The sequence below is a fragment of the Lissotriton helveticus genome, chromosome 2_1, assembly GCF_964261635.1.
Source record: "Lissotriton helveticus chromosome 2_1, aLisHel1.1, whole genome shotgun sequence".
Lineage (NCBI taxonomy): Eukaryota > Metazoa > Chordata > Amphibia > Caudata > Salamandridae > Lissotriton > Lissotriton helveticus.
The window spans coordinates 62,842,622-62,868,914 of NC_136059.1; the positions used below are offsets into that span (position 1 = coordinate 62,842,622).

At 43.2% G+C, this 26,293-nt stretch overlaps 1 protein-coding gene across 2 annotated transcripts in view; it reads left to right on the forward strand.

The window, feature by feature from the left end:
• The window catches only part of LOC144817708 (long-chain-fatty-acid--CoA ligase ACSBG2-like), a 254,229-nt gene that overhangs the window by 186,750 nt on the left and 41,186 nt on the right, over positions 1 to 26,293 (forward strand). For both annotated transcript variants that reach the window (XM_078674470.1, XM_078674469.1), the window contains exons 8-9: positions 17,579 to 17,796; positions 22,144 to 22,283. In XM_078674470.1, coding sequence (XP_078530596.1) covers positions 17,579 to 17,796; positions 22,144 to 22,283 — 358 coding nt within the window. The remainder of the gene's footprint in view (positions 1 to 17,578; positions 17,797 to 22,143; positions 22,284 to 26,293) is intronic.

Sequence of the window (26,293 nt, forward strand, 5' to 3'; positions counted from 1 at the left end):
TCCTAATGTCCGCTCAGGTATTATCTGTGGGGTCAGGTGAGGGGTAATACTCGGGGCAGTAGGATGCGTCTCACTTGGACCCCCACCATAATTTGGTTTCGGGAACAAAGTTCCTGTGCCAAATGACCTACGCTCTTCCCCATATGGAGGCTGCAAAAAGGGTACTCCTGAACTTACTGGCTTTTCTTCGTTTTCATACAGAGGTCTGGGAAAAAAGGTTCTTTCACGGGAATATTTTTCCTCTGAGCTCTCGGGCATTCTAGGATATATATTGCGTACCTCCGGGGGCTCGGGCTTCTCGAAATAGGGCAATACCTGGCCCCCTCCCCCCCTACATAGGGATCTGTCCTCCTCCTTAATTGATGGGCGCTGGAGATTCTCTCCTGCACTGGAAGGTCGGGCTCCTTCATTATAAGGGGGCGGACTTCTCGTAAAGATGTCATCTAACAATTCATCATCTGACTCTCCAAGGGCTCCCCAATGCTTACACTTTTCTGTCCTTTTTTCTTCCCCCGACGGGGAACATGCTGGCATCATAGGAAACAGACCCTCAACAATCATGCTCTGCCTCCACTGTTTCATCCTCTTGTCCCTTGTCTCTTGTTTCAGCCTGGGGTACCACTTAGTCAGACCTTTGTCCATTCGGGGTTTCTCTCTTTCAAAAGCCTCAATTTCCCATTCCTCTAATGCCTCATACTGCGTTAGTCTCGGTCTGGGATGTAATTCATTCATGCGGGTTCTCAAATTAAATAAAATTCTGCCATTAAAAGTACCGTCTAACGGAAAAGCCAATACTCCGTCATCTTTTGTGTACTTTACCCAATTCTCCAACCACACACAGGTGTTGTACCCTCGGTCAAACATCATGAATGAGGCAGGAGTATTCGGTGGCGGGATAGTAACACCCTCTCTAGACTTAATCGGGTTGTCCGTTTTGAAGAAATTCTTTACCCTGCTTACAAGGGACATCTTTCTCTTAGCTCCGTACATAATATCGTATCTATTAGCTTTCCACTGATCCCTTTCAAACCCTTGGTTTCTTGGATCGGGTCTAGTCTCTGGACAATACGAGTGCCACATACGATTTTTATGCTTAACTCTGTTTACAAAGTCACCTCCAATCAGAACGCGTCTTGCAATTCCGTGCGACCAATGAGGTGCACGCGTTCAAGTATTTTCGGCCAATGGGTGCGCGGCCCCTTCGTGAGACTGTTCTCACGCACCGGCGCTTCACCCCTCCTTCACAATTCCAGCCCCGCTACCCGCCCGCTGCTTCTACCAATCCCAGCGCGGCAAGGAGTGACGTCAGAGGCGCTTCGCGACTGACTCCCTCCCTTCACAAGGTAACGGAAACTTTCTTTCCTTTTAAAGTGCTCAGTGCTTGGTTAATTTACAACAAATACACATTCGCCACAGTGCTCAAGTGTCTAGACAGAACAGATTTCTTTTACTGCAAGTAAACTACTTCCATTTACTTTTCACACGCTGCGAGTAGATCTCTTCCGCCTACCCTTCACTCTAGCATCGGTGAACCTGTTATTCCCCTAAACTCATCCACTTCTTTCAGGGATATATCCGAGTCTAAGGTTTCCCAGCGGACCCCTTTGCTTTCACCCAAGCTCCGATGAACCTGCTACTCTTCCGATGTGACCCTTACTAGGTTACGCCACTATGGGAATTTTGCCAATGAACCTCGTTACTGACATTTATTCACACATATATTCAGAAAAAACCCTAGTTAGTGCTTCCAGGTTATCCTAACCTGCACCTAACTTTCCTTAAGCCTGTGACCTCAGGACAATGGATTCTATTCACCACTTGCCCTTTCAATTCCCCGGGGAGTTCGGACAACAAGAAACAATACGGTTTACAAATGCATGGATTAATACATATAACAATATAAGAACAAGAATAATAATGAAAAAACAGTTCATTGATTTCAGCAGCGTATTCACAAGAGAGTGATCAGTCCCCTCGGAACAGCCGCTCTTATAGCAGCATTAATGTACTAGCAGCTTCCGACTTAACTAGTCTAACTAATCCTGCCTAACCTTTAGCTAGTCCCTAACCATCCTCTGATCTACCAGAAAACTGATAGAGCGCGCGAGGTCACCCAGCCAATGATTACGCCGTTTCCGGCTTCAGGGCCCATATACTTTCAATTCACACTATTCATTGACCAGGCGACTTCACGGGCTGCTACCAATTGTGTGTGTTCCCTACTGTTATTACTTAGTGTACCCGACTTACCATCCACCGACACGGGTACCTATGACTTCAATGGATCAGGGGCCTAGCTGTAAAAGGAAAGGCAGCAAATGCAATTTCAAATGACATTCAATACTGTTGGAAATGACCACGGACAACTGGAAGTTTTAAATTGTTTATCTAAAGTTCGTTTTCTGAAAGCATGAGATTTACAAGAATAAGGCAATCGATAATCAAGATAATGAAAAGTACATAACTATAGAGAAATAAAGTCAGAGTAATCATTAAAATGCAATAATGAGATGCAAAGGAAATATGCTATGCATTCAAGGCAGGAATTCTTTAGAAAATCTAAGTAAGGTCGTTCTAGACCATATCAGAAAATGACAAACTGCAATGCAAAATATGATTTCTAAAAGATAGGGTAACATGAGAACATATCAAGAAAATTGTGCAAATGACTTTACGTTTCAATAGTTTGCGGTAAAGCATGGAAAAATCAACATGTGCAAGATGTCTTTTATTAAAGCAAAAGACTGAAATATAGAAAGGTGCAAGTTTTAAGGAACTTAGAGCAGTATTTACCTAGACTGGTGTGGAAACCAAACCCTGGCCACGGGTCAGTTAAGGACAGGAAACCCTCAAGGAAGGATACCCCTCAAAGGACAGCAGGTGCAGAATGGACACCCCGGACAGGACAGGATACCCTCAGATTAGGAATCAGGACAGGACCTCAGGACAGGACAGCAAACCCTCAGGACAGGACCGCTCAGGACAGGACCGCACCCGCAGTTTGGAAGCAACGCCTGCGTTCCACCCTCTCTGCAGCTATCGATCAAGACCCCGATTGGGTCAACGAACTCCCAGCAAAGTGCTTCGCCAGCACTTTAAGGTTCAGTAAAACCTTAGTCTATGGTCAATTTCGGACAGAGTGCTCCGCAGCTCTCTGTATCTTCAGTCACCTATTGAGTACGATGGGTCAGTGACAGGTTAGCTAAACCAGACAAGTCGGACAATTCCCTAGGTGAACCCAGGGTAGATATACTGTTTTGGGACCGGGTACCACCCCCCAAATGTTGCAAAGTGTCAGAATCCCCAATTTTGATTGGTCCTAAGGTAGGCTTTGGGTAACACACCAATCATATCAGTCTATTTAGATGCTACATTTACATATTTGGGTACCGCCTAGCGAGATTGGGGTTCCCATGAGAAATTGTGCAGAAATATGAGTGACAATTTACATTGTTGCCGAGCTAGGACAATTGTCTCTGTTTTCCTGGGTTTTTCAGGTCAGTTCTCAGGAGCATCTTGCCCATCACTGCCAGCTGGCTAAGTTCCATCAGCCAAAGTTGTCAGGTCCCTGGAAAAGTGATCATGCGCAGAAGGGACCTCCAAGATGGCTCATCGGTACAAACAGACCCTCATTCCCCGCGGTACATGAAAAGTAAGCGAGAACAAATTAATACATAGAAATAACGTTATGAAAACACATCATTTGGTTTTGGACTTTCAACTTATCACTACAAAATATACTTATGCAGTCTAAATGTTAGCTACACATAACATACACAAGAGCAGTGGCACGAGCAGTACCACATTATGGGCCAAGCTATGTATTACGCATGCGCATAATTTTCCCTCCAACTCTGCAGACGCGTCAGGACACGTGAGTGTGGCTGACGCATGCGCAGTAACTAAATACAAGCGGCGGCCATATTTTACGGACACGGATTAAAATGATTAGGAATAGACATAGGCAAGCTTCTTAATCCTTATTCAAACTAAAATAAAGGTTAGTAAGACGTACACTTATTACCTTGTTACACATAGACGAGGTTCATGACTTCGGCAAGGTCGCAAAATATGCGAAGCTTTGCTTCATCACTAGCTTTACAGTCCTGGTAATGAAAAGCCCCTAAATTATGTCTTACTACTGTGAGGCCTACCAGACCCATAGAATAAACTTGAGTTGCCTTATTACATTTAAAAACTTTTAGCTTTTGACTGGGTACAGATGAACATTTCATGTTTGGTAAAGTCAGATTTTAAATTGCAATTTTGAAAATGTTACATTTAGAACGTTGTCATTTTCCTGCAGTTTTCCATTTGGTGGCTGTAGCCTCCCCTGGGTCACATGACAATGTAAATTTGGCAGGAGAACTTTATTAACTCCTCCCAGACAGTCACAAAATAGAGGGATTTGGTGTACCTCAATATGCCATCGGCTGGCAAGATGTGGGGCAGAGCTGGGCGCAGCTCGACTTGCAATTGAATTGCTTTTGCTCTGCCTTCACAAAAAGGACTTGTCACCACTGTATTGTCCTTGCAGCCAGCCTGGAGTCTGGGCAGGGTAGGCAGGGTATTCCAAGCACTTCAAACAGAAACCTCTGGAAAGGTCTACTACAAAGAAGGCACCAGGTTTACAAATAGGGCTCTCAGACCCACACTTCAGTTCACTTTCTGGACCTAAGGAAGGACTCTCAGAGGACTGCCTGATGCTGTTGCCTGCTGTGTACACCATAAGACTGCTTTGCTGCACCTGAAAGGACTGTTTTGCAGCCTGGATCCTACCTTGAACCCTCAGGGGTCTGCCCTAGTGCTTGAGCCCTGCTTCCTCATATACACCCAGTTCTTCCAGAGTGACTCCAAGGGGTAGTTTGCTAGTTTCCTGTTCTGAGCCACAGGGACATAACAGGCTCCCACCCTCTTGAACCCGCACTTGAACCCAGGCTGAGTGAGTGCCCCTTGTCTCTTGGACCCTTGATGATGGTGCTAAAGGTACCTAGATAGCTATAATTACTCAGAGAACTGAAAGACAACTGGGACTAACCTGCTCATCTAGCTTCCCAAGGTGCTTCACTGTTCTGGCTGACTTTCAGGCAGCTTCCCCTATGTTCTTGTCTGCAGCAGCAAATCCTGTTAAGCAGTCCTAAGCCAAATGGAAATCCAGCCTCCTAGAACTCTCGTTGAGTACAGCCAACATCACACTGGAGATTTCTGTCTTAAAAAAGTGACAAAGTTTGAATGAAGAAATCTGTACCACAACTTCTTCCAGAGACGTCCAGCGACAATACTCCCTGCCCGGACACCACCTCCTGCCTCGTCCCACTGAACTTTACCTTCTTTGAACATTTTCCTTGAAAAGTCCAATTTACTTCTTATATATAAGCTGAACTCCATGGTGGTCAGCCATATATTTCCACCTTGACTCTGTCGCAGGGGACTAGGTGTTAGTGAGTTAATTTAGTAGACACCACTTTTTTACACAAAGCTTTAAAAAATAAGGATTCCGGTCCTACATATTGGATTTTTGTCATTTTGGTGTCAAATAATAAATTAAAATGTACCATAATATTCTAAATCGTTGTTGGATTTCCTGGTGTTGTTTTTAACTTTGTTACTGTTTTTCTGGGTCTTGCAGGTTCCCGCTTTTACCCTTTCTCTTCCTATTTCTTTGCCCCTTCTATGCTTTTCACTTTCTTGCTTTAAATAATTTTCTGATGAGGATAAATAAGTACCGGTCCCCAAAAATGTGTGCCGGCGGGCCTACAGAAACTAGTGGTTCAAATGAAGCACAGCTTGAACTCCATACTTTTGTGAAACTGTAGTCCTATTTCTGTGTTTGAAATGTGAAACTGTCTATACAAGTAGATGTGGCCTAGAGGCTAGTGCTGCTGCCTAGAGACTGGGCAAACCATGTTTGTATGCCAGCCTCCAAATTCTTTCAAATCCTAATATTGACAATGCAACTTTGGCGCGATGTGATTAATTAGTCATTAAGCAAAGACCGGACTGTTGGTTTCCATGATCGATACTCCATCAACATCGGTCAATCAAAAGTAGCTGTAGTATTGTGCATTTCACTTCTCTCTTACATTATTGGGTATACCTATTCCTTTAAAAGCTCTGGTTATTGTTTAAGAAGCCCCATAGCAATAGAGTGTGGATTAGAGATGAAGTAGTCAGTTGCACCTGACTTGATCCAGCTGATGGATGGGACATTTCCTTTCCCTGAATAAACTTACTCTTTATTCACCACCTTGGAGATTTATAGCTGATTTTACAGTAGCCCAAAATAAGAATAACCCTAAATTCTGCTGCATCATCAGATTTGAACATAGCAGCCATTCTAGAAGAAAAAACTAAACTCCAACATCAGAAAGTAATGCAATAGAAGTGCTCTGTCATAGGAAGTACGCAACTTCTGTCCCTTCAAATTGAGTACCCCTTACTTCCAGCTTTTGAGTGGGGCCAGCACCCCTCTCCTGATAATACAAAATTGTCTGACCAGATTATTAAAAGACGGGGACAAGTGCAGTGGACATTTCCTCTTGGAAAAAGAGGGGATCACTTTTAAGAATAAGACTTCTGGGTCCATTATGCAGCAACTGTCAAAAAAAGGAAAATATAACAACACACAGAAGGTTCTTGCATGGAGTGAAGCGATGAAAACGTGCTTTTTTTATTGGTGATCAGTATAACAACAATATAACATCAAGAGAGCATGATTCACTTCCTTATTGAGAGACGCAGTGAAACAAAGACATTATGACAGAAACTGAGTTAATTCAGTTTATTAAACTTTATTAGATTTTTGTAAAAAATTATAAAAGTATACATTCATTCAGCAGCGGTAAGTCATTAACACCATCGGTGCGGCGCATTTTCCCGCTGTGCGCTAAAGATTCGCAAATCCCGTGGTTCATGATGAGCTCAGCTCGTCATGAGCGTACGAGAGGTGTACTTCATGACGAGCTGAGCTCGTCATCAGCGTCGAAGGGGTTAAACTCATTAAGCAGCATTGGTAAATCACAATAAAAATACATTGAATAAAAGTTAGAGAAAAACTCTACGATAATACATATAAAAAATTTATTCAAAATAGATTTTGAAAAAGAGAACCATCAATATCCTGACATGGGCTAGATCCTAACATCACAGGGCTTAATAACTTGCAGATAGGACACCAGAGAGATAATGAGAAGCATAAAAAACACTAGCAGCTAGGACTAGCACTAGGTGTTGCTAGCAGCTGCAGGAAAATGTATGCAGATCTAATTTGTCTAAAATGTTCAGGAATCAAAAGAGGCCTGATATACTTGTGGAGGAGAAGAGAACATTTCAGCCACACAAGTATTATATGCATGGTGTCACAGATCGAGATGTTATCACAACTACAAGCAGGCCAATCAGATCATTTATACCAGGCCACCTTCAGAAACAAAAGCTGATGGAATATTTCCAGAGTCAAAAAAGTTGCTTATTGGACATATTCAAAAGGAGATGGGACTCTATCCCAGTCATGGATTTCACCAGGACATTCTTGTGCATGGTCTGCTTTGTTAAAGAAGCTTTCTCCTGTTCCCCGGCCGTCCTTTAGGAGAAGGCCTGTTTAACCCATGCAAGGTCACTTCACTCTATGCCCCTAGAGTTGATGTATATACCTGGTCACCCTAATTCATTAAAAGATTTGTTGATTTATTATAGCCTTGAGGTTTGGGCTGCATTGTCTAAAAGTAAACAATCCTGAAGAATGGGCCTGTTAAAGTGTGATTCATCCTTATGCCATACAGAGCACCACAATAAAAGTGGATAAACCTGAATAAAATCTGCAATATAGGACATGCCCATTCTTCATGAATAATTTTGGTGGGGGTTCCTTGACCAACAGCCCGTATATTTCTCAAGAACGTATTTTCTATCACCTGGATACGATCAATGTTGGCATACCCCCAGATTTCGCTGCCAAAGTTGGCCATTGGGACACATTTTGCCTTGTACATGCCTAATAAGAGTTTAGGGGGCCTGATGTGCCTGGAAAAATCATTTAACTCAGAGATGGCTCTTTATAGGATCCCTCCAGTTTTGATGAGTAAGAATTTCCAGCTGAGTCCCTGAATAAATAGCTGACCCAAATAAGGAAAGTTTTCCAGTTTGGCTACGACCTGGCTCTGTGCTGAGAGATTGCAACATTTTGTGTTCTTAGGGCCTACCACAATAAAATGTGACATAAAAAATGTATAGATAAATTCAAGCTATTCACAAAATAAAGAAATGCATCAAAAAGTTGTTGTGGGCTCTTGGTTGTGCAACTTATTAAAACCACATAGTCATCATATAATAATACTTATATTGCTCTTCCTTCAACCCTGAGGACATCTGCACCAATATCAATAAGTACCTCCTCCAATTGGTTAATATACATGACGAATACTAAATGGTGCAAAAATACAGCCCTGGTGAGCACCATTTTTAACAGCTGAGTGCATTCCATCCTTATCTAAACACTCCTGGTAGGCTTTTCTGTAAGTCTCTCATAAAGAAAATAAGTGTCTTGTCCACCCCAGAGACCCTAACTCAGCCCAGAGCTTCTCTCAATTTGACGCAGTCAACAGCAGACCTGATGTCCATAAAGGCCAAGTGGAATGAGGCCCCTTGGCCTAGTCATGCGACAGGAGGTACAAGTTTAGGTTTTGCTCAATTGTGCAGCACCTGAATCTTAACCCATGTTGCAGGTCAGAAAGGTTTCCTTTCTCATTGGCCGTGGTAGTAACTTGGTCTAGAATCACTTTCCCTAGAATATTCACTTTGACATCAATTAGCGAAATTGGCCTGTAACATGAGGGGTCCTTACTGTCTCCTTTTTGAAATATAGGGACTTTTACTGAGCGTTTCCAGGCCTCTGGATGAGGGATTCTTATGGCTGCATTTATTTGTGAAGTTAAAAGAGGAGCCCAGAGGTCCACCATTGATTTCAGCAGGTCACCCAGGACTCCATTGGCGCCATGGGTCTTGCCCCTTGGTGAGGACCGTATAGCCTCTTTGAGTTCTGACCAATGGATGGTGAACGTTTCAGTAATATTATTAGAGTTGAGTCAGGGTTTGGGTACCTCATAATTATACAGACCTGAACAATTATTAGTCCACGCCTGTGCCAGGCCTGACACCCGCTGGTCTGGCTACTAATGTTCCTTAAAAAAGGCAAGATACCTGACCCCTCAGAACTTGGTACTGTCCTTTAGTGTGCTGACCTCTCTTGCACTGACCTCAGCTCATTCTTGAGTGGCAGCCTCCTACTTACAACTTCTGTTTTATAGGCGAATCTGCACCTTTTGACCTTGTCCCTCTCTTGTGGGGAGCTTTTAAGTGATGTCAGGAGCTCCTCCTTCATCTGGTGCAATTCTTACCAAACAACCTACATGGCTTATGTGGGTCTGCTTATCCAGGGTTAATAAGTACCTGCTTAACCAACTCATACATAGAATCAAAAGCTCTTAAAATTTTAATATCTGAAACCTAGTCGTCAAGAAAGACTCTGAACTGCTCCTGACAGTACCACAACATCTTAGCGTTAAATTCCCTGGGAATGACATCTCCCCATTTTTATTCTGCGCCCTCTATCTTAGGTGGTGGCTTGAGTTCGAATTAAATCAGTTTTGCCGCAGCACTTCTTTTCCCACACAAAAGTATCAAAGCAGGGATTGTGGTCACTATACGGATCCCATTCAGGAGAGAATCTTGACAAAAAAAATAAAGCACCCTACATACAAAAATATAGTCAATAATGGAACCCACTCCATGACCCTTAAAAGTGGGGACATCATCTAGCTGTTTGAGTGCTCATATAGAAAGGAGATTAAATAGATTGAAGTAAGTAGTCAGCTCATTTAAGGTGCTATATTGGGGAGAGTTCTAAACATGAACTTGTTGAGGAGGGATCCCCTCTGTAGTCTTGGGTCAAAAGGGAAGCAGTCCCTACATGGGTGTAAGTTAAAATCCCCAGATAAAATCAGCTCAGTTTGGTGTGTAGGGGAGAGAATGGAGGAAAACATCTAAAAATGTGTCTGCGTTCACTAAAGACTCTGTGTCTTCATTCCCATATAAGGGGTTATATATGCTAATGAGTAAAATAGTTGAAAGCGGATCAAAATTTGAAAAGACTAGGAAATGTAGGGAGGTTATGGGAATCATCTTGGTGTTGCGAGCCAGATCTACCTTCACAAGTGTCAATAGGTCGGCTTTGGCTTGGCCACTTGGGGAGTGAATGCCCTTAACACTAAAGGACACAGTCTTTTAAATGGAATTCCCCTTTAGTGTCCCATGTCTCCTGTAAATGAATGCCGTTGTTGGGATTTAGGAATATTTATTAGTTTGGGATTCCCTGTTTTGCCTTGGACTCCGGCTAAATTTCAACTCAGGATTTTCAACTGTCACGATTGTCCTATTTATGTATTTATTTATTGAGTTTATATAGCACGACAGCTACCCATAAGGGTTTCCCGGCGCTGAAGGACAGAAGCAGCATATCACTAGGCAAATGAAGGATTATTGGTTAAAGAGCCAGGTTTTAACAGATCTGCGGAAGCGAGCATGACAGTTCTCCTTGCGAATGTCCAGGGGTAGAGAGTTCCAAAGTCCAAGATTAGCAAAAGAGCTGCAACCAATTCTGGAAAGTCTGTACTTGGGAACATAAAATAAATATTGAGAAGAAGAACGAAGAGAACGAGAAGGATTGTAGGGTTTGACAAGGGACTGAAGATACAAGGGAGCTACCCACGCCTTGATCTTGTGCATGTAGCTCAAAGCCTTGAACTTTACACAACTTTCAAAACGGAGTCAATGGAGCTCCCGAAGGCGTTCTGTGCTGTGATCAGTTTTACGACAGCCACAGAGAAGCCGAGCGGCGGCATTTTGGACCAATTGAAGACGACGTGTGACTGCCTTGGTAGACACCAGGTAGAGCACGTTGCCATAGTCCAACCTGGAGGTCACCAAGGCATCCACTACGGACCTCTGCGTGTCGCACGGTAGCATCCAAAAGATTTTTCTCAGCCACCGCAAGATGGTAAAGCAGGTGGCTGCCACTTTGTTGGCCTGACATTTCATGGATAAACCATTGTCAATGATTACCCCTAGATTACGCACCTATTTGGAAGGGGAAGGTAGAGAACCCAAGGCAGCTGGCCAGTGCCTAGGGCTCCAGAGGTTGGGTTTATTCCCAAGTACCAGAACCTCGGTCTTCCCACCATTTAAGGTAAGCAGGTTGTGGTTCATCCAGTTGGATAATTCGCTGAGACCCGCCTGCAGGGGGGAGGTCGAGGGCTGGGTCAACTTGGGATAAAGAAAAGACGATTTGAGAGTCGTCCGCATAGGTAAATAGATTAAGTCCAGAACGTTGTGCAATAAGTGCCAAAGGAGTGACGTAAAGATTGAAAAGGAGGGGACTGAGGATCGAACCTTGGGGCACAACGTGAGGGGAAGAATACGTTTTGGAAGTGGAAGAATGAGAAAAGATTTGGAAAGTCCGGTCCGTCAAGAAAGATGTGAGCCAGTCCAAGGCTTGTCCACCGATGCCAATGACCGCGAGGGATATGAGGAGTATATCGTGGGATACAGTATCAAAAGCTGCACTTAGATCAAGTAATATCTGAGCAACTGTATCACCTCGATCCAGCAGCAGGCGAAGATTTTCTGTGACGCCAAGAAGAGTGGTCTCGGTGGAAAATCCAGGACGGAAATCGGACTGAGAAGGATGTAGCAAGTTATTAGTTGCCACAAACTGGGACAGGTGCTGGTGAATATGCCTCTCTAAGATTTTAGAAAATGCAGGTAATAAAGAGATAGGACGGAAGTTGGAAGGGACCGTGGGATCAGCAGTAGGTGATTGATTAAGTAAGGTGCAAATCATAGAGAGTTGAGGGGTATCCTGCAGGCGCAGTATAGGGATAGCCAATGGATCAATTGGAGAGCCTGACTTAACCTTGCTCAGGATCTCCAAGAGAGTTGAGGGGTGAAGATCAGGCCAGGACAGAAGTAATGCCGAGGACGAAGCAGGAGAGTCAGTGACCTCCCCTAAATTAGGGGGCAAAGTCGCTGAGATGTTGCTGTCTCTTTGAACGGAGATATCCTGATAAATATTTTCAATTTTAGCGATAAAATACTGAGCGAGTTCATCGCACTTGCTGCTTGACAGGGGGGGAGGTTTGGCCGTAGTCTGAGAACCTGCCAGGTCTTTAACCACGATAAAATGTACTTTAGATTTATTAACCGCTTCCGAGATCATTTTGTTTGCATAATTTGCCCTTGTCAGGGCACATCCTTTATGGTAACGCTTCAACTAATTTTTTTTATAGGTAAGGCCAGCTGAAGGGGAGTAATCCCTTCTCCAAACGCGTTCCAATTTCATTTCGTTCCTATTGACATTCACACCGGTGGGGAGGGGCCAATCTTGTTGGAATCCAGTCTTTCAGCTCATGTAGCTTACTCAGTGCTTCAAAACTGTTGTGCAAAGGGATGGAATTGCTCAGTCGCCTAGCCAAGTTGGTAGTTCCCACCTCCTGTGGAAAATGTTTCCCTTTATCCGGCCCCTCCCTCTCCCATGGGGGGTAAAGAAACCAAGAGAAAGCACAGAAATTGAACCAGGTGAGTGAAGGACAGAAAAAAATTCACTCAGAATGAATCTACTCTCCGGGGATTGGAAAATTGAATCACAAAAAGGTCACCAGCCACTTCTCTGGGGCTATAATCAATCCAACTTGTTTTCTTGACCATAATTATTAAATTCTCAAATTGAAACAAAGATTAGAGAGTAGGGCTGGGCATAGTTTGCGAAGTAGCGCTACGCGAAGCTACGTAAGGTGCAGTTCGCACTATGCGAGCTACACATAGCACTAAGCGAACTGCTTAGTACCCTGTTTGCACTGTGCAATATACCGTTTTCAATGATTGCACAGTGCGGACAAGCATCCGGCACTGAAAACAGCATCTTGTACAGTGCGAGCTGTAGTTTTCTGCTGCTCGAGTAGGATTTTACTTGAGCGGCAGCTTTCTCAACGTGGACTGGTAGTGTTTCATTGCGAGCGGTCGCGAGCATATGCGACCACTCGCAATGAGAACCCTGACCTCCCCGCATTGTGAATCTTGTCGGGAGGTTTATTTTCCACGCTCGCGGTCGGCAACTTGATGTTGATGATCGCGAACATGGAAAAAGTCTCGCCGGGATGTCATTTTGCTTGCTCGCGGTTGCCAACTTGATGTTGAGGACTGCGAGCAAGCAAAAAATGACCGATGCACTATGCCACGCATGTTTGCACTGTGCTACGTGCAGCTCACATAGTTCGAAGTAGCGCAAACTTCACAAACTACGTGAGCGTAGCGTAGTGCTTTGCTCAGAGTTATTAGAGAGTTCCCCTGCTAGCCAGTGTACCCCCTTATTTTTAACTTGGTTATAAGATTCTTTTATCTCTGACTCGGGGTTGATGGAAAGGTCCCTTTGGGTGATTCCAACAGCAATTATATAGTTCATTAAAATATGTACAATTGACATGGCAGTCATTGATGTCATTTTTCCCGGCATCCTCTGTATTGTGCATACAGTTGTCATAGCGTACATCAATATTGTCCTTACTGATGTTGACATTGTAATGCATGCATAGATTTTGGCATTCAATGACATTGTTTCTATTGGTATCGGCATTGTTAGACAAGCATCTTTTATGGCATGCATGGACATTATATTTATTGGTATTTCCGTGGTTCGGCCTGCACAAATCATTTTGTGTAATGACACTCTATTGATGGATATTAACATGGAAAAGAGAGCAACAGACATATCATCATGCTGGACATCAGAATTGGTGTAAAGGGCATCTTTTATGTTTTTTGTAGTGAACTGATAGGCTTATTTTGAGGAGAACTATCTTGGCATTGTGGCTGATGTTTTTATGTCTCGCAATGTTACTAAGGGGGGCCTGATCAGTAACCAGGAAAATAGTTTACATAACAAGTAATATCAAAGGGCCTGATTTAGATCTTGGTAGATGGGTTACTCCGTCCCAACATCGACGGGTATCCCATCCACCGAAATCTTAATCCCATTATATACTATGGGATTTCTATTTCCGCAGATGAGAAATCCATTACCATTGTGACAGAGTAACTCGTCCACCAAGATCTAAATCAGGCCCAAGGATATTTATTGGTCCATTTTACAGCCAGGCATTCTTTTTCCAAGGTGGTGTCTGTTTTTCGCTTGGGAACATAGTATGATCGGGTATTCAATGCTCAATCTTTAAGAGGGAAAAGGACAGCAGCCAGTACATTTCCATAGTTATCCCCTTTGAGATAAAAAAAAAGCATTGAATTGTGGGCTCTTTAAAGAAGTGATGTCATCCAGGCCTTGTTTCTTGTACAGAGGTGCTTGTTGCTTTGCCTCGTTCCTTTTCACTTGATTAGGTTCTTGTTTTCGGAATACATGTTTTCGGAGGTTACTTATTGAGAAAATATTGTGAGGAATCTTGGATAATACCCTAAACCCTTCAAAGAGTATCTTATCTTGTTTTTATTTTTAGGATATCTTGGTACGAGATGTACAAAGGGTTTTATCATTCACAAACCCTATGATGTGATAAATCGGAGGGATTGAAAACACTAAAACTCTTTACCCATTTAACAACAATCAAACAAAAAGGTTTCCTGAACCATTAAATTGATTTAGGTAACCAGAATGGGTCCTTATTGAGAAGGATTGAGTTTAAGTCATCCCTTCCAAATACTGTCTCCTTATGGTATGTATTAATATTCTTAAGCCAAAATCCATTCGCCGTCTTCCTTAATCATTCCTTATGGATTTGCTGTGAGTGCATGTACTACAGAACCAACTCTGGGGCTGGATGTTTTCATCTGTCTGCACAACTAAAAAATCCTTATTTTATGGGGGACAAAATCTACCTAACACCACAATCAATGTTCATCTAGATAATAAAGTAAGTTGTGCTCTTTTCCTTTCTTTATGACTAACCAAATAGGAGAACACTTAAGACAAGGTAGTGTTTTTTAAAATTTCAGACAGATGTGAGGGATTACCTAGATATAGGTTACTCACAACAAAGAATGCACTTTTTGTTCTATTTCTCCTTTTGCGCCTGCTCTCAGTTTCTTCTCTTGGGTATAGAAAAGGGGGCTTAACCCCACCTGAAATTGGGAACATATTTTTCTACTCTTATAAAAAATAATGTTAGTCGGAAAAGGGCCACCGTAAACCAGATTGTTCGGTTGAGGAGTTTCCATAGTCCTGAAGAAGGATTCTTCTGTAGCAGAAGAGTTCTTTATACTGTTCACTTGTATCTAGAAGTACTGCTGGCTGCGCCCCACTGTCACTTTTTTTTATGATGGTGTTGCTGTCCAAAAAGGGACATCTTGGTCCAGATTGACGTAGGGTTTGCACTGGTCTTGCATCACATAGAGTGACGCAAAGGCGATGCAAGTCCATAAGCAAGATCAACAGTGCCCTGGAGAGCCACCTTGCATGACTGTGCCTAACATAGTAAATCTAGAGTAAAACACAGCTACAGAAGACGCTTCCTTCTGTTACTCTGCCCTGGGAATGTGCAAGGGTGCAGCATGAGTTTTCATACGCATCTACAAATGGTGTTTGGCGTGTTCCCAGATATACAAACAATAGTAAACCTTGGAGTGTGTCAAATTGACACACCTTCTAAAGGGAGACGTAAATAGGAGAAATATGTTTATTTCTCCTTGTTTGTTCCTCTTTTTACATGTGCTGCATTCTGCAGCACACATAGAAAATGAAAAGCCTAAGAGGAGTACTAATGCGCAGCAAGGTGTCTGCACAAAAACATTCCTACCTGAAATGCAGGCGCTCTAGCTCTATAAGGGTGGCTGCATTTGCACTTGACAGAACTAGTGCGGCATCACAGAGAGAGCAGAAAAGCACAATATCTTAGTACATATGGTGCATTCCCACCCTCTCCATTTGACTCAGTGCAGCAAATTGAGTTGCTGCATTGCACTGCTTCAAATTTTAGTATATCTGCCCCCAGTGTGTAACAGCGTCCCCTCTCATTGGCCTATCCCTCTCCTCATTGGAAGCTCCTCTAGATGTAAAAGTAATAACAGCATTGTCCATACATTAAGAAACCTAACACTTTCCTTTCTTCTATTGTGTTTGCCAGGGAATTTTCTTCGAAGTTAACTCTAGCCATGGCTTTAGCTCTCCCTTACCCAACATTCCCTGTCCTTCCTTGGTGGCCTGCCTGCAACCTATGACCACCGGCAATGGAGATTTTCCACCTCACCAACCAATCCAAGTATGGGTGGGAGGGAGTGATATTTTTAAGGAGGCATGAGAGGTGAGGGCTGTTGTGCAAGAAAAGGGTGTGAGTACACCTACCCATAAGTCTCGATATATTACCATGTATTTAGATTGGTTTTCACGGTGGGAGCTAAAAAGTGTCAAGGATCCTGGGCATAGGATGGAATGAGTCAATAGTCAATGCAGACATTACCATACTGGTCAGGAGGAAATACACTGCAGAGGACAAAACAACCATTTGCAGTTCAGAGAAGCTACCAACAGAAACAAGCAAACTGAGATGGGAGAAAATACCATAGGAAATGCTGGAAGGAAGGGATGGGGTGCGCACATCTACAGAGAGAGAACATTAAGCATCATAAAACAAATTACAAATATTACAAAATTACTGCGCAATTTATAGAGAGAAAGTGGAAGTGTGAAATTATTATTATCTATGAAGTGCTGAGTTACCCCCATTCAGGATATACTTTTCAAGAAGATAAGCCTCCTATGCTTTCATTCAGCTTCTCTTGAATGTTAGTTACCCATCATCTGGACTTCCTCAATCCCCCAGGGCACACCTGTGATTATAATGGCTGTAACACTGCTTTACTTTCTTTGGATGCTCATCATTTACTGAATTGGCTCCCTGCGGCTCAGAAGGTCAGGCTTATAGTGCCCTTCTTAATGCACCAAGCAGGTCTTGTGACTTGTTATGGTTCTGTCTATCTGATCTGCCTCCCTCCTCTGCTACTCTGTATAATGTTTTAGGCAGTGTTGGCTTGAAGGAAAGCTTTTTTATCCTTGCTCTTAAGTCGTAGTAAGAGATGTCTCTGTCATTGGAGCAGGTAGGCAACCAGGGAAGGCTTTTCAGATAGGCACCCCTGTTTTTCTAGAATTTTCTATGTTAATGTGTTAGTGACCAGTCTTAGAACCAAGAAGTTTTCAGATGAATAATGCACCTGCTCACTCACTCACTCACTGGTCTCCTTAGGCACTCTTCAATACTGGATTAATCATGTGAGGATTGCTTTACATCCACCCTAAAGGGCCAAATACAGTAGCAATGAAACATTTGTGGCTCATTGGTTCATTTTTTTCAGCAGATCATGGGATTGATGCAAAAATATTTTAATTTAAATCAAGTGGAGAGGAGTTCAATGCAAGTTTCACGTGGCCTTGTTAGGGAAGGATCAGCCTCACTCTCCCAACGTGGTTAAACACACATTGCTGTCTGTCTAGGAGTTAATGATTGTACATGTTATATCTCTACAGCTGTGGGAAGGCACTGCCAGGATGCAGGACCAGAATCCACATGCCTGACAAGGAAGGCATTGGTGAAATTTGCAGCTGGGGAAGAAACATCTTCATGGGCTACTTGAATATGGAAGAGGAAACAACTGATGTGTTGGATGAGGATGGATGGGTACACTCAGGGGATCTAGGAAGATTTGACCAGGATGGATTTCTGTTTGTCACTGGCAGAATCAAAGGTATGTATATTGCAAGTATGGATTACACATCAACACAGCATGTGGGTGCCCAATAAAACACTAGACTGTCTATTGAATGAGGTCTGTTTTCATGAAAACATTGTGAATATGAATGATACAAAGGTAAGATATAAATATTGTTTGTCCACAGATTACGGTATGAATTTCACCATCCTGTACCTACTCTGGGCTCTACTGTAGAAGGACACAATTCAGCCTTTCAATCTATATAATTGTTTTCTTTGGATTTAGTTGTTGATGTGTACATATTAGCTGCCTTCCTAATTTCCAAATGCTATTTTCTGCTCACTGCAAATACTGTTGTTATTCCACATGGAGGGGCTGCAATCAGGTTAATTCCATTGCCTTTATAGCTACTTACAATTGTTCCTTTCAAATCATTGTACATGTAGCAACCGGTGACATAAAATGGTCATCAGTGATGTCATTTGAGATGTCATCAGTGATGTCACTGACCATGTCATAAATTATCTAATATGTGACATCATCAGCAGTGGAATGCGGGTGCGCGAAATATAGTTAGTACAAGTCACTATATATGAGCAATTTCAATGGTTTTGTATGAGTGAAATGTCCAGCTAACTATAACACCCCTAAAACTTATAGTTTTTTGAGTGAATTTCAGAGGTTTTTTAAATGCTCATTTCTAACTATATAAGGCCTGAAACCTATGGTTTTTCCAGTGAATATATAAATATATATATATATATTTGCTTCGCGAGATTCAAGCTAGTCTGGCTGATGAAGGGTGATGCCCCACAACCGGTCCCAGGATGCTTGTTTCCCGTACAGGGAGAACCTGGCTAGGCAGTTCGGCCTGGACTAGTACCATGAGGCACAGGGTAAAGGCTGATTTGCATATGGCTGGGTCCAAACTGAAGTGGCATGGTGAGCAAACGAACCATGGATTTAATCTATTGACTGTTGAATGTTTGATTTGCTCTGCTTTCGGCCATCATCTGTGCGTCTTTCCCCTCACACGGAGACAATGATACTGCAGTGCTATGGAAACTTGGTTTCCCTGAGATAGCCAACTTCCGGACTTGTTCATGTAAACACTTGTTTAGGTGCTGGAGATTGGATGGTATGGGGGTGCCAGATGTTTGTGGGCCATCGGTGCTAAATCAGTTGTAGATGACCTGATGCTTGCTCCAGGTTTTATAAGTAGAAGAACAGCTAGTAATTTACTGAAATCTATTGAAAGTCATCCTCTGAGCCATGCATGTGTCTAAGTAGGTGCCAGCACCATCTTCCAATGAAGCTTCTCTCTATGTGCTATATGGGGTGTGGGCCTCTCTCTCCAATTTCTGTGCATCTGCAGTAGGGAGGGTGGCCGACTTTCTTTGCAGATCAGCATGATAATCAAATAACTTGACTTGGCACTGGCAAATGCAAGCCAGTCAGAGGCTCCATGGCCATGGGTCTCCTGAGCAATAGCTACAGTGGACTTTGGCACTCTGGCCAGTGGCTCCAGTAGGCCTTGGCACTCTAGTCAACAGCTTAATGGAGCCTGGCCACGTGGTTGGAGACGTGGCCTGAGTTATGTGGTTGGCTCCCCCAAGCTGAACCATTAAAAGAAGCCACAGTGAGAGATCGATGAAGCCTGAAAGGATGCCTGGGGCCTAAACCCATTGATAGAGCTCCGGAAACTGGAAGGACTGCTGTTCCTACCTAAGGCAGGTTAAATTTGTCATGCTACTCCTGGCTGATCACCTTAAAGAAGTTCAATTGAGAAGTCTGAGAAGCCCATGCAAATCCCCAGGGCCTTGTCACCCTGAGATGGACTCCAGACTCCAACCAGAGCCACCTTTCCTAACCAAGACAAAGCGGTTCTAGACTGGGGAGGATTCCCATTATAATCTGGTATGTTCAACTTAAACAAGACAGACATTGGGCACTCTTGGAAGCCTGCATGGCTGCCTTACGCCTCTTAATCTGGACCAAGCCTTTGAGCACTGGTTGTGTTGAGGTAACCAGCTCTAAGATACCTAGTAAGCATTTGATAAACCTTTCGCTGAGGCCTGATGCCTGCAACCCCAGGCTAGGGTTCCATCTATAGACAAGAATCACCTTCCCTTCACAGGGCTGGGTTTCACCAGACCAGGTAGGATACTGATGCTTCACTAGGCCATCCAGCTCAAAGAAGCCCCAATGGCACGTGATAACAAGGGCCAGGTCTCCAGGTACTGGCTGCTCTGAGCCAAACATCTCTAAGGCACCTCAGTGAAAATCTGATAATCTCTGTACTGATGTTTGAGGCCTGGACCTCCAATCCAGGGCTTAAGGCACCAGCCAGATCCACAAATACAACCCAGGACAGTGGTCCACCAGACCAGGAATGAGTCTTGTGATTCTCTGGGCCAACCAGCTCAACAAAGTCTCAATGATTGTACCGTGATCCCATTGCTGATGCCTGAGGCTTGGTCTCCAGGTTCAGGGCTCCAAGTACCGTTTGTTCTGAGCCTACCAGCACAACGAAGCCACAGTGAGAGATTTCTGAAGCCCACATGGGGGCTTGATCCTCCAGGCCAGGGTTCCAGGCACTGGCAAGAGAAAACTTCCCCACCCAGGACACAGTCTTGCAAACAACCCAGGTTTGTAAAATGTAACTGCATGCATCTGTTAAAGCTTGTTATCTTGAAAATCATGCTTTGGCTAAAACATCACCAGTGATCTTTTATTCTCAATGCAGATCCGGCCCATAGGACAGTATAGGCATACTTAAAGTCCCACCTTTCTCTATTTCACCTGTTTTTTTTGTATACAAACTTTCACCAGCTGAACATGGATCCTACATTGCACATCCCCTCACTGTATTGCTGATTTGTTTTAACATATTTAATATATACTTTATGTTTAGCTGTTTATTAGATTGATACATTAATCAAAGCCTATGGAGTGATGCTAATTTATTTAGTTTGGAGTTATGATATTCACTTACTGTCTATAGATAGTCCTCCAAAGTGCTGCACCTTGAACACACTGGAAGCATTGGAACTTTGAAGAGTAGATTAGAGCAAATTGCAATAAGCCTTAACAAGTTACAACCTAGACTACAAGAAGACTTGGTCCCATCTAGGCACTAGGGAATGACTGAGATTGATGTGTTTGAATTCCTTCATCATAAGTTCTTAATAGGCATAGATGGATGTTGTGATCTCAGGTTGCTTTACAATTTGGAGGAGCCTTCTGCCACCTGGAGCTTTACCTTAACCATGTCCTTGCTTTGCAAAGCTCTCCCATTGAGCACATGGAGCAGAGTCTCTGGAAGAGCTGAGTTCCAAGAGAATTTATACACATATTAACATATTTTTCTAAGGGTCTCCCGGTCACTATGGCCCATGCATGGCCCAGCCTGTGCAACTAATAGGATATTTCTAGATGCCTATGGATACACTTGGAAGATGGTAGGAATTTTTACAGGCTCACAGAGGGCCTTAATTGAGTTAGTGCACAACAAAGACCCATTTTCTTTTATAAATGATATCATTATCTATTTTCAATACTCATTTCACAGCTTGCATAACCCTATCATAAGCTCATTTATGCAATCAAATGCGGGTTTTCCTTCACATTTGTAACTGTATACCTAGCTCTAGCTCGAGTCTCCTCTCTATGTTGCCACTACTTACCAGACATACACGTCACCTCTTATTCTTTATGATAAAGTTATATGAAAAACACAGTAGAAAGTCCTTCAAGAGATTGGTTGGGATTTCCTTTTGGGTGCCTGCAAGAGAATTTTTCATGATTAGGGCTGTGAAGACCCCATTACACTTGTGCTTCATTGTGTCAGGTAGTGTTTTACATTAACACTGTCTATTTTCAAAGTCAAACCTGTTGTTCACAAAATCTTGGAATTACAAGATTAGTCATTTACTCTGCAGGTGGGTAGAGCAAACAAAGTGTCAGCCACTTGACACGTTATAGGATTCTAACAGTGCAGCTCTTTGATGTGTGCTGCTTTTGCTGCAGCCCTCATAGACCCTGATGTTGGGTTTATTGATGGAACCCTTGGATGCTGTGGCACTTGGGACTTGGTCGTATTGAAAGTTGCACTCAACTAAAAAAAAGGAAACATCTCCCACAGATGTTTACTGTTTCAGATATCCTTCACCCTATTAGGGACTCACCTGTATCATGTTCTGAGATCAGTAGTATGGAATTAAAATTCCAGAAATACACAAATGTATTTTTATACGCAGAAGGCTTTACAGGTGTGGATGATGTTTTATTGCGCCTCGTGAATCCCAAACAATTATCTCTATCTGGTGCTAAGACATCAATTTCTGAAAGTAAACCTGCCTAATCTTGTGCTTTCTGTAGAACTGGTTATCACCTCAGGGGGTGAGAACATCCCCCCAGTACCGATCGAGAATGCTGTCAAGAAGGAGCTGCCGATTATCAGTAATGCCATGCTGGTCGGAGACTGGAGGAAGTTCCTGTCCATGCTTCTCACGTTGAAGGTGAGAAGGGAAAGACTGTGGGGCATATTACCAAGGTTAATAAATTGAGAGACGACCCCACACGTTCCAGGGAACAGGGTACTTAAAGACAATATAAAGTCAGAGAACAATCCCTGGAGAGGTTAATGTATAGGAATACTATAATACTAATAAACAGTGTATATACCCGAAATAATATTAAGCAATCTGGTCACGGACTAGTTTGTGATGTTCATAGTTTTTTTTATTAAAAAGGCTTCATAGTTAAAATTTTAGTAGAAATGCAATTATACTGAAAACATACAATAAAATAACACTCTAAATAACAAGATTTAAAAATTAAAAAACAATAGAATCTTTTCAAATTCAACTAGATGACGCAATACATAAAGGGATACACAATTTCTGAATTATCAACATACTTTCGCTATAGAGAAAAAGATAGACAAAGGACAGAAGAACAGAAGAAAACCCCACATACAGGAAAAAATATCAAATATTATTACAGATAAAATGATTCAACAGCCTACACAGTGATATACTAGGAACCCCGGTATTACAGTATGCAAAATATCCAGAGTCCTAGAGGCTTGAATTCATGAAGAAACAAAAAGGCGTCAACGCGTTTCGGTGTATCAGCCCGTAAATATGGCTACACCTTCATCAGGACAATTTCATTTGGGGTCATCTGATTCAGTTGGTAGAAGTCAATGCTGTGTACGAGAGAATTATCAGTCAGTGTCGGTTATCACCTCTCTTTTTTAAGCATGATCTTCACTTAAACATACCCTATGGTAGATAGTGGCATTTTGTGACAAATCTATACACAAAAATATATCACCTCTCTTTCTAGACATGATCTTTGCTTAGAAATCCCTAAGACAGATGGCCACATTTTGTTTAATAAATCTATACATTCGAATAAACATTCTCTTGTTACATATCTCATTATATGATTTGAGCTACGTCCCTGTGCTGCAGTACAATGTAGTCAATGACCAGTTCTCCTTAGACTAGATTTAGCAGTGTCTCTAGGGGCTACTGACCTTTATTTTAAACACTTGACAAATATCTCAGTGTTGGTTAGTTTCCGCACATCTCCAAGGATAGGATGTGATCGATTTTACTTTCGCACAGTTCCGATCTAATGACAGAATTTTATGCGTATGTTAGTGGCTGTTTTCCTTATCATGATTTAAAGAAAGAAAACATTTTTTTCTAGATGAAAAAGTATGGCATTACCATTTTGTTAAATGACACAGGTTTATATACTGTTTCTTCCTTCATATGTTTACTTGAGATCTAATTTTCCTGGTTGTGGGTTATTTTCTCCCTTTATTGCGTGCGGTGCCCCTTGATATTACCAAGGGCCTTATCGCCGCTTCAGCTAGTAGGAGATAGCGGGCATTTAGGTGCCCCCTTTGCATGTCAGCGATAATTATCGCTAATGACATGCAAAGTGGGTGTGCCAAGATGTTAGCGACTGAAAACAGTCGCTAACATCGCTATCTCCTATTACCAACCTTTGGAAATAATCGGGCTAAGCGCGATTATCTCCAAAAGCTAACGCCTGCCCAGAGCTGTGGTTTGCCATGTTATCCAATGGAATGTGGATAACATGGCTAAGAGCATTTGCTCGGTAATGCATGAATATCGCTGACTTTACAGCGATATTCATTCATTTCGGCCGATTTTTATCGCTTAGGAGATATACCTTGATAATAGCAAGGCTCCTAAGCGATAGATATCGGCGGAGCTCGGCGATATTAATATTGCAGCTAAACCAACATAGCGATAATTATCGCTAGTTGTTGGTAATATGCCCCTGCGAGTGCTTTCATGCATGATCTGGGGAGCATGGAGCCATGTTCTGCACAGTGCACCAGGGGTGCAGCAGACATGTACGCTTTGTGTATCTGCTGGGTGTTATGTTATTGCAAATGAGGGACTCGCTTTGCCTCTCTACTGATGCTGTAATGGGCAAACAGGACCTCTGGAAGCATGCAAAGTGTGTGCCACAAAATGATTGCACATTTTAAGTGCACTTCCTGAGGGCAGCCCCCTGGAGAGGGCATATGGATTCCAATGGGCCCTCCCAAACATCCACCTGAAGGCATTTGCATGTACACATTAGAGGTCTCTGGGGCATATTATCAAGCATGTTATCGCGACTTTAGCGCCCCTTTCTGGGTTTTTTTTGTTTAACATTGTTTAACGGACCATCAACACGGCCAGGCTACCCTCCATTAGCACATGTTAACTTGTGGTAGCAGCCTATCTTGAAACGCAGCGATACATTTTGCTAATTATATGCATAGTAGGCGTTCCCTACATGAACTGCATTCAGAAAGTCGCTATCACAACTTCGCCGCATTAGCAACACGCCCCGGACCTGCGAAGCGATCAAAAAAGCAGTGCTAGGTGTGGTTATTGCTGGAATCTACCACCTATTTCAAACCTGACTTAACCATCCTGTGAATGGGAGGCGGATTGGATGGTTAAGTCCACACATGACTATCAACAAGCTGTTTATTATCGCTGCGTGATTATCGCTGGAATTTCAACGTTCATGTAGCTTTACGCCGTCTAGCGCTGGTTTTGGAATCGCCTGTCAGCAAAGCAATGCTAATACGCCGCTAACACAGCAATGTAAACCAGCAAAAGATGGCGATAAGAGAAAACGCGCAATCTGTTGTTCATATGCCCCTCTGTCTCCTCTTTACAGTGCAGAAATATTCACCTGCTCTGTGAACCATGGAGCAGTTTGTAAGCAGCCATCCTATACTTCACTGAATGCACTGCTCCCAGGATAGCTGTCAGCATACTGCTGTCATGAAGGCAACTCAGTATTGATAATAGGGTGCACTGTCCCGGCCAGGCACAGACTGGGACAGTGCACCCATTTTGTAAATATATCATGATGGACTTGTCTGGAGCGGTAACTGCAAACACAACAATGATGGACAGAATGTGGATCAATGTCACACATTCACCCCAGTCAAAAGATCTGGGCCCAAATCCATCGTTTTTCCACTCCACACCACCCTGGGTTAGACAATGGCGATATGCAAATCAGCGCTGACCCTGTGCCCCATGGGAACAGTCCAGTCCGAACTACAAAAGCCATGTCCTTCCCAGAACGGAAACAAGCATCCGAGGACCGGCCCGGTTTCGAGGTAACACCTCTCATCAGCCCGGCTAGCTTGCTTCCAGTGGTGTGGAGTGCCTGGGACTCACGTCTGAGCATCCCCAGTACACTTAGAGCGGTAACTGCAAAAACTACAAAAGCCAGTTCGGACTGGACTGTTCCCATGAGGCACAGGGTCAGAGCTGATTTGCATATAGCCAGTGTCTAACCCAGGGTGGTGTGGAGTGCAAAAAAACGATGGATTTAGGCCCAGATCCTTGTACTGGGGTGAATGTATGACATTGTTCTACATTCTGTCCATCATCTGTGTTTTTTGCAATTTTCACCCCGAGTGTGCTGGGTATGCTCAGACGTGAGTCCCAGGCTCTCCACACCACTGGATTCAAGCTATCCAGGCTGATGAAGGCTGATAGCCAGAAACCGGTCCTTGGATGCTTGATTCCGGTCTGGGAAAGACATGGCTTGGTAGTTCGGACTGGACTGTTCCCATGAGGCACAGGGTCAGAGCTGATTTGCATATAGCCAGTGTCTAACCCAGGGTGGTGTGGAGTGCAAAAAAACGATGGATTTAGGCCCAGATCCTTGTACTGGGGTGAATGTATGACATTGTTCTACATTCTGTCCATCATCTGTGTTTTGCAATTTTCACCCCGAGTGTGCTGGGTATGCTCAGACGTGAGTCCCAGGCTCTCCACACCACTGGAGTCAAGCTATCCAGGCTGATGAAGGCTGATAGCCAGAAACCGGTCCTTGGATGCTTGATTCCGGTCTGGGAAAGACATGGCTTGGTAGTTCGGACTGGACTGTTCCCATGAGGCACAGGGTCAGAGCTGATTTGCATATAGCCAGTGTCTAACCCAGGGCGGTGTGGAGTGCAAAAAAA